We start from the raw sequence: 9,698 nt of genomic DNA, 5'->3' as shown, positions 1-9,698 counted from the left end.
CTTTCCCAACACAGACCTCAAGTCAACTTCTGCTGTTTTGTTGTTGAGGTAATATTAATAATCAGAGCAATCTCTGTGATAGGAGTAGTAATAACCCCTTCTCAAGCACTTACTTTGGGTCAAAGTCTTTGCTAAATGCCTAACTTATATTACCTTGTTTAATTCTCCTGTGAGCCCAGTTTGGAGAATGCAATTATAAGCCTCATTTTACAGATGAAGAATCTGAGGCTTAGAGGGGTAAATAATGTGCCAGAGGTCACAGCACCTACAGATGACGAGTTGATTTTCAGAACCAAATTTATGATTTATGATTCCCGAATGATTTTCAGAACCAAATTTATGATTTTCAGAACCAAATTTATGATTTATGATTCCCGAGTTGATTTTCAGAACCAAATTTATGACTTATGATTCCCAAATCAGACCTCACTACTACAATCAACCACCACTCCAGAAATCTCTTTCTGTCATAATGACTATTTTTCCAATACATTGATATTGAAGTTTTGCTTAGAGGAGCTTGTATGCCAGAGTGTTCCAGAACTGCTGAAGAGACAGGTGAGGAGGATGAGACCAGGGAGCGCCTACACCACCATGCCCCCTCCACTCTACTTTCATCTGTCACATATGAGGCCCCTGTGTAAGATTTGATTTGAAGAAAGATTTCTGCTGTTAAGAAGACTTTGAAAACCACTCCCTAGAAGTTAGGCTATATGACAGAGAAAGAAAATTAAAAAACCAGAATCCTGCTCTATTCCAAGACAGGTTTCCAGTTTCCAGTCAGGAGCTTTGTATGGGAAACAGGAGTCAGACATTCTGCCCCATTTTGCATGTCCCTTCCATCCCATCATTTCCTCTCCCCAAAGAACATCTTCCGGGTTCGGCTCTTCCAACCCGCTGCCCAGCCTAATGCCTTAAGAGATGTGTTTCCAGTGCTGCACAGTCAGAGATTATCGTTAGAATCAAAGTGTTTGTTTCTCTGATGCCCGTATTACACAGTATTGCAAGGCTCAAATCAGATGAATTCAAAACAAATTCCCACAGGAAAAAGGTGGCTAACATCTCAGCAGTTTCTAAAACAACATGAGGTCACCAGTCAATTGACTCCAATCTTGGGGAACTATATATCCAACCTAATAACTTAAGGGCCCCCTTTCTTCTCATGAGTACTCAGAAAACTTAACAGTGCATCTCTACTTTTTCCTCCTAACTGCCCTTAAAAAACACAGAGGAGAATGAACCCACAGTCCTGAGGATAAAATAGAGCCTGAATAATGTGATATGACCTTGTCACTGCTTAGAAATACAGAAGTTTTGTTTTAGATTTTCGTGCAGTTTTTTCTTCTACCCCTGATATACCTGTGATTTTTTTTCAACATGTAATAATGGATTCATCCTCCAAATCTCCTGATTCATTTGACACTATGGCTTCAAGTATCCCCTGGTATATTATTGTAAACTCCTGCCTCAGTTATAGAAACATACCTATAAGGTAAAGCTCAGATTCACTTTTAATCCTTTCTCAGTTTAATGCTGTAAAAATTAAAATATGGAGAAGCACTCAGGCCCATAAGCAGAATTCCTCAATAGCTTTACAACAAGAGAACTTCAGAACTGGACATGAATTAGCATTTATTTATTTATAAGGAAAGTGAGGCCCACAGAAGTTACATGACTTTCTCAACATCACTCACCTGGTTCATTGAAGTTCTCCTATCATATAGCTTCATTCTCAATTACAAGTATTTCTCAAAGAATATTTGGTCTTAAGGCCTTTTGAGATTCTCGGAATAAAAAGCAGCAAGTGGCCAAGTTGTTAATATCCATGTTATTAAGTAATATTCTAGGTTATGAGAGAGACCTTGAGCTTCACTGTAGCTAAAAGTTAAAACAGTTTGGTCTGCAACGTAAGTCCAACTTTCAACTTTCATGTTTCCTTGAGAAAGAAAAAAATTAAAAAGGGAGGACAGAAGTAAGAAGGGAAGGGGAAGGAGGGAGGAAAGAAAAAAGAGAGAGACCGGTAAAGCCAATACCATAGAACCCCAAATGATAAAAATTTGAGATGAGCCCACAGAGTAAGGGTGACATGTAAATCCCATTATTTTCCCCAATATAGAATTGCAATCTTTTTGATGTCAAAACTGAAGAAATGATATATTCAAAAGCTAAGCCTCTCTCAGTTAAATATGTAAAGTACATGCTTCTTTAGAGCCTCCGACATCAGGATAACCCTAGAATTTACTCCTTTTCTTTAATCAGTGGCGAATTATTCTAACAGCATTATGTTTGATCACTCTGCACTACGGCCACTTGTTCTTAAACGGATTGTGGCTCAACCTAGATTTATATCCTCTATTCCCTCCTGGATTTCAGGGAGCTGATTCCATAATCACACTTTTGGGTGGCAGCATGACGGAGCAAAGGAGAAATGTAAGGAGGTGGCCATCACTCGGGGGAGTCTTTCAATCTGGACGTTAGGGTGGAGGAGGCATTTGAAATCATCTTTTAATCTGAAAAATATTATAAAAGTTATTTTTTCTCTCTCCTAATTTATTTATATTGTATTATTTCCTAGGTCACCTTGTCTCAATGGCCCCTACATTTTACTAGCAATATTTGTTTATTTGTTAAAAATCAAATGCCAGTTGTAGTCAGTATCCTTACAGTTTTTGAAGGAGCCTTTGTTCAAAGCACTCCTGAGGATGTGAATGTTAAGTAGACAAAGTCTATCCTCTGAAAGGACACATATTTTAAGGAAGTGTGTCTCAGTGGTATGATCTGAGGACCATCAGTGTCAGAACCACCAGACATGCCCTTTAAATTCTGATTCCTGTATCTGTCCATAAATTCTGATCCAGTAGATCTGGGATCCTAGAAATCTGCATGCATGAATATCACTTCAAGTGATCCAGATACATAAGAACCAATGTTGAAGAGAACAGAATTTAGTTATGTATGCTTTATGTCTCATTTAATCCTACAAACAATGCTCAGAGGTAGGTATTATGATGTCAGCTTTAAAGATTGTAATACTGTTGCCGAGAAAGAACACATGAATTGTCCAAAGGTATTCAGCTAAGACATGCCAGTCCAGGATTCAAACTCAGGTGTGTTTCAGACAAACTAAATAGAATAAACCCAGTGGCCATGGGATCACAAAGAAAACTTCATTTTGAGGATGAAGCCAGCATAGAGTTCACCCAGTTGATGAGAGATGAACTAGATGTTCCAAAGCAAAGGCATGAAAGAGTCAATGTATAGCTTGAGCAACTGCAAACACTGCTGTGCCCTGGAAGGACCATTCATGGAGGAGGTTAGCTTGGTTTTCCAGCAGGGGTATGGCACCGGAGGTCTGAGGAGGTGGACGACATGCTGTGCTTTGCTTCTAAAGAATCTCTGGAAGCATTTCACAGAATGGATTACAAATGAGAGGAAATAGCAAAGCAGACTAGTAAAGACGTCCCCATCAGAACCCAGGTTTTAGAAGATAAGTCCCTGAAAACGGGAGTAGAGAAAGTGAATGGCAAAATTTCTAGAATCACAGCAATTGAAGTCATTCCTGTTATTTATAATAGAAATAAAATTATTGACTTTTATATAGGTACTCTATAAACATATCTATTCTAATTTTTACTGGAGTAAAAGTCTAACTTAGATAAAACAAAAAGTACAAAATTTAAAACATATATTCAATATATTTGGGAAGATCTAATGTGTAATACATTACACTGCTATTTATATGTATGGCAACACCTAGTCTACACTGAATGAGGTAAGAATCTTTTGGAAAAGGAGTTTCAGAAAATGGCTAGGGTTATTCAGACTCAAAATAGTTTCAAAATAAGAAGTGTCCCACGTGTCCTCCTTTGGTTTCATTTTGATGTCAAAGTTTCTAAAATTCCAGTCACTTATTCAATAGCTACAACCTGTAAAGTACACAATAAGAACTATGTGAGATCTAAATAGTAAGACCTAGGTCAATACCAGTCCTCAAGTAGGTCACAATCAAAAGGAATATAAGTAGATTCAAATCTAGAAGGTTCAAGGGTAGATTACAATATCAGTACTCTCTTGAAGAAAAATCTGTAGAAGTCTCATTAAATACATCTTTTTAAATATATGTTAATGATTACTAGGGTATCTGTGGCCTGACATACTGCCCTATCCAAACTGCCAGCGTTTAGTTGATAACGAGAGAGACTGCTTTGCACCATCAGATCTATTTCAAACAGTGATGCCCATAAATCTCTGACTGTACACCTTCACCGTTTGCATGCCAGCTCTTCTGACTTAACACATGGCCTGTCCTTGCTTTCCAGGCCTTCTACAATTATCATGTCCTGGAATTTCTTCAGATGCTGGTAACAGGAGGGATAAGTTCTCAGATGGAACAACATTTGCGTAAGGATAAGTTCCTTGGGCTGATAGACAGCTCTACTACAATTATGTCTGGAAGAAGGCGGTGTAAGCTGGGGCTCCTGTCCTTAAACCAAACCATTTTGTCAGACATTCAAGTGAGTCTACTCTTAACAGAGTTTCCCATTTCCTTACCTCTCTGACTTTCTGAAAATGGCCCAGGCTGTTGGGTTCTTAGATGGCCTATAGCACAGAAATAATAACAATAATGGCAACAACACATTAACACAACTTTGTATTCATAGAGTCTTTTACAATTTTCAGTGCATTTTCACACTGGTATCGTTATTTGTTACAGCAGTTCTAGGAGGTAGATAAAGCAATTGTTATTATCCCCATCTTCCAGACATAAAATCCAAGTCTGTAGGAAGCATCAGAGAGGTCCAATAACTTATACCTTGACAAGGGTATTAATAATCATTGTAATAGCTAATATTTACTGAGCATTTTCCCTCTGCCTATCTGCTTTGATCTTTCTTTATTTTATCTTTCTTTCTTTCTTCCTTTCTTTTTTACTTAAAATGTCCAAGGATTTACATGATAGGCACTGTTATTAATCCCACTAAATAGATCAAGAAGCTGAGGCCCAGAGAAACAAGTACTTACCTGAGACCACATTGTCTACCAGTGGCAAAGCAGGAGTGCCTCTGAGGCAGCCTGACCCAGGTCTGCCCACTCTCCTTATACCAGAACCACTAAAGGAATCTGATCAGGTTAGCTGAAATCAGGCGAAAGGATTCTATGTTTGTGTCAAAGGAACTGACTGAGTTAGCCAGTGGAAAATGCTTGAACAGTAGATTATAGCAAGGGAGAAGATAATCATTATGGCAGATTCCAGTGGAGCATCTGGACATTTGGGTATCAGAGTTGAGTCCATCCTGGGAATAAGTAATCTGCTTATCAGTGTGGTGCCTTTTGGTTTAGTTGACACTGACATTGCATTCAGCTCTCCAGTATAAATGTAGGGGCATGCCTTCATAACTAAACATCTTTTGTTGGTTCAGAGGACATCAGCAGAACCCTCTTCACTAGGAGCAGGCTCTTCCAGGCCTCTGTGCCTGGTGTGTCTCAACAGATACCGGCAAAAGGGCAAGCCCCACGATCTGTGCATCTGACTTTCAAGTGCAAACAACATTCCAGAGCTCCCTCAGTATGGTTTGGTCCTTCACACTTCTGTGGTCCTTGGTTCCTCACCTAAGATTGGCTTGTCAGTGATTATATGCCTAGGACAACTGCCGCCAACAACTTCCTATTGGTATGAAAGGTGACAGTGGACTGGTCAACATACCTCTCCTTCCTTTCTCCACTTTGTCTTGTCCTCACTTTGTTCTTTACCTTAAGGAGTGGCACACAGAACTAAACAGGCTATTTTCTTTTGACTTCACTGAACCCTTTAGCTGCTGCTTTTGAGCTCACCTGCAGTGCCCTGTCTGGCCTACAACCTGAGAGCAAGGTCAAGAGGAATAGCTGGGACTATAATCTATTGTCGAATAGAATAAGATTACTCTCTGGGGGTCACTGAACCTTCCAACTACTTATATACCCTGAAAATGGGGTCTTCCAACCTGTTCCTCATTGTTGCTTCTTAATAGTTACCAAAACAGCAGTGGAAATAAAAAATGACCATAACAACATGCCACACCATACCCACCAGAGTGTCTTGAAAGATCAGAGTGATAAAAAACAATTATTGGAATTAGATGCTCAAAACTAATCATAAGCCTCACTCCCAAGCCACTTGACACTGCCACCGTAAAGATATTAGGAAATGATTTTCAGGTTTTCCAAATTTCTACGATAAAGAAAACCAATGACCCTCCAGTAAGTGCTTGTCATTACTTGATTAAAGTGCCAGCAGATATATATTTTTTTCCTCTTCTCTCCTCAGCCAAAGAAGACCTTTGGGCAAGTTTTCTGTGGCTCATTAGATAATTTTGGGATCCTGTGCCTTGGCTTATATCGCATGATAGATGAAGAGGAGCACAACCCGGAGCATAAAAGGGGAGTATGCGGGTTTAGAAAGTGCTAGCTGACCATCCAAACATAAAAGCCAAAGCCGCTTTATTCTCTGTGAAAGAGAAGTCCAGAACTCAGGGTCCACAGCTGCAAAGAAGGGTACAGGGGAAGTAGATTACGATGTAGGGCAAAGGAAGAATGCACATAAATGACATGAATAAACTCTGGTAATTGGGATCCCGTGTAAGCCATGTAAGAATGGTATCTCTGTTTCCAGTGAAAACTGAAATGTAGATCCAGATTTTAAATCAGGTTTTGGTTCGGTTCGGTTTTGTGTTTGTAACTTACCTCTTATCTATGTCTATGTAACTTTTTAAAGCTGAATGCCACTGTCCACATTGGAAATGTTTACTTGTTTTATGCTGATTTATTGGGTAAATACTTATTAAGTGTCTCTTTTCTAGCCATTGTGCTTTGTACATATAAATTATGGGAGTGATATGTTCACATTTAAGCTTGAAGGAAGAGCAATCTGACAGCAGTGGGGAAGATAGAGGAAATACGTGTGGAGGGCAGGAGGAGAAAAGAGAGGGTGCTGTCTATGGACAACACAGTGATGTAGGTCCACACTAAGATTCTCACAGTGGGAATGGACCAGATTCAGTAAAGGAGGAGAAACTAAAAATGATAGAGCAGAAATAAATGGATGGAACCTGTTTCAGGGGAAAGGGGAAAGATGCCAAATTACTCAAAGTAAATTAGTGTGGAATAGAAAGAAAGACAATTTATCTGTTCATAGGAGAAAAGAAGGAAAAGAGTGGATGCCAAAGCCAATATGGCTAGAGATGAGGGGTGCGCTTAAGGGAATTTTTATGTAACGCTGGTATTTCTCAGTGAAGTACAGGCATATCCATTGCTGAGAGAAAAGACAGGAAGTATTACAGGGAGTTGAGAAAGAGGTAAAAGTTCAGATTAACTACTGAGAGGAATGGAAGAAGAGGTTAACTGTGGATTTGCAGGAGCTCTACTAGACTGCAAGAGTAGATGTACTCAGATGACAGAGAAAGAATGACAGAAAGTCGTGGTCAGAGAGTGATATATTGAAGCATGAGATTTTAGAGGTGAAACATGTCGGGAAATTATAACATCCACTGTGTGGCCTAGAGAGTATGCTTTAGAGATAAAGATCACCACTGGGTATTGGAAATCGAAGAAACATGTCTAGATGTTGGAGTTGTAAACCACATAGACACTGCAGGTGTGTAAGATGACGGGGCCACTAGAGTTTGAAAGAAAAAGTGTCCCAAGTGCCAAAGGCCTAAATAAATGTGGAGGTCTATAGAGGACACTGATGAATCAAGAGGGAAGGTGATAGGACTCTAGAGCATTAACCACAAAGATGATGGGGAGGAGTGAGGTTCTGGAAGCAGCACTGGGAAGTCTGAACTCCATCCACTTCCCCTGACGCCTCCGGAAAACCTGTGGAACGTAGTAATTGGGAGAATGTGGAGCCCATACTTGAGAGGACCTCAAGGAAAGAAATGATATTTCTGTTTTAAAGGGAGTATGTAATTATAGTAGATCTTGTTTAGAATCTTCTAGAGGTTAAAGGGGACTCAGTGGGAAAGATAAAAGTGGGAAGATTATTTAGTGAAAGGTCAATGTTGCACTGAGATTGGTGTTTAGGAAAGAGGTGGTAGTCAATTTGGGGAACCAAGGAAGAAATGCAGGATGAAAGGCTTGAAGGGTTATTCTGCTTCAGCATCCTGACATGAACACTGGCATGTTAATTAACGTAACTCACATTTATTGAGGATTTGTTCTGTGCCTGATACTGTGCTAAGGTACCCTACCTCCCCACTTTCTTCCATGCAGGTCCGGGTTCTGGGTGTTAAGACTCATTGACATTTGCTATTTATTTACCAATCAAAGTTTCAAATATAACTTTAATGTTTCTTCCTTTTCTGCATTGACCACACTATATTCTGTGTGAAAGTTGGTGGCATAAGCATTAGGGTAGGCCTAAGCCAGGATGGAAATATCTGGAGTGTGTGTAATCTTCCAGTTTTGAAAACACTTAGCTAAGTGCTCAGTATTGAGCCAATTGAACTCATTAGTGTAGTGGATATTAAAAGCAGAGAAACCTGGAGTCAGAAAGGCCAATTAGGGATCTGTCAAACCAAACCGCAGCGCTACCCCTCTGCCATGAAAATGAGAGAAGTGAGACGCCACGCTTAAGGTCAGAGACAGTGTCAGGGGCAAGGGTGAAAGCCGTCTCCCAGTTCCTAGTCTAGGCCTGTCCTACTGTGCTGCGCCAGGGATATTGACTATTCACGAGAAACCAATGAAGCAAGGTAAAACAAAAACATTTCCTCTTCTGGAGCAGCAGAATGACCGCCATATTTTGGCCATTGCCCATAGCCTTACTATCCCAGCTGCAGAAGGTCAGACTCACTTTTCCCTTTTCTTACAGATTTGTGATTACCCGGCCAGTCAATGATTTTAAGCTGCTGCCCTCAGATCTTGTGTTTTGTGCCATCCCTTTCGACATTTCTTGCTACAAAAAAGACACTTCATGTCAAGGTCCATATGAAACTGTAAATATAACGTCACCAATATCAGAGGTACCTCCAGACATAAATTACTCTTCCACAGTTGGCCCATTTGACCTGAAGACACCACAACTATCAAATATATCAGTACATACTTTGGAGTCAAAACGTTTGTCTGTTAGTGATTCTAAGAGAACTGTTTTGACTCAGAATGGTAAACCATCACCCCAGACACATCCAGATGAAACCGTGGAAAAAAATGGAAAAGAAAACATGATGGAGACCATAGAGGAGATCACTGAATAGTCTGTGTCAAATGAGACCTGCTGATATTCTCCACAAACTCTTAGCTCACAATTTATAAGGCATCTCCAGAGGTGGTGACGTTGAACAAGGAAAATAAAAATGGAAGCATGTCTTTTCATGCCCATGGCTTTGTGGTTGATCAGCTAGCCCACACTATTTGGGAAGAAGCAAAAGGCTGATCCAAACCCACTGGATCTGGCATGATTGATAAAGAAATATATAATAAATGCCCCTGTAAAGAAAGTTCATTGTTCTGTGTCCCTTCAGCGACATGTGAATTCGAGCTGTGTTAAAGAAATTCTTCGGCACTTGCTGGGTTCTTCCGGTCAGTCAGGGAGTATAAGAAATCAAGATAAAAATGACACTGGAGACAAGAAATAAGAAACTCCCAAATCAAGAATCTTACATTCTTTATCCTCAAACAGGCAAATAGCAAACTAGTATATTATCTCCTTCTCTTTTTTCCTC

The 9,698-nt window shown here is 39.9% G+C and overlaps 1 protein-coding gene across 1 annotated transcript in view; it reads left to right on the top strand.

The window, feature by feature from the left end:
* The window catches only part of KCNU1 (potassium calcium-activated channel subfamily U member 1), a 108,140-nt gene extending 98,910 nt beyond the window's left edge, over positions 1 to 9,230 (top strand). The window contains exons 26-28 of the mRNA XM_015592808.1: positions 4,320 to 4,514; positions 6,305 to 6,429; positions 8,846 to 9,230. Of these exons, the coding sequence (XP_015448294.1) occupies positions 4,320 to 4,514; positions 6,305 to 6,429; positions 8,846 to 9,230 (705 nt within the window). The remainder of the gene's footprint in view (positions 1 to 4,319; positions 4,515 to 6,304; positions 6,430 to 8,845) is intronic.
* The last annotated feature ends 468 nt before the right edge of the window (positions 9,231 to 9,698 follow it).

The sequence above is a fragment of the Pteropus alecto genome, unplaced genomic scaffold (genome assembly GCF_000325575.1).
Source record: "Pteropus alecto unplaced genomic scaffold, ASM32557v1 scaffold24, whole genome shotgun sequence".
In the NCBI taxonomy this organism is placed as follows: Eukaryota; Metazoa; Chordata; class Mammalia; order Chiroptera; family Pteropodidae; genus Pteropus; species Pteropus alecto.
This window is presented reverse-complemented; position numbering and strand designations above follow the sequence as displayed.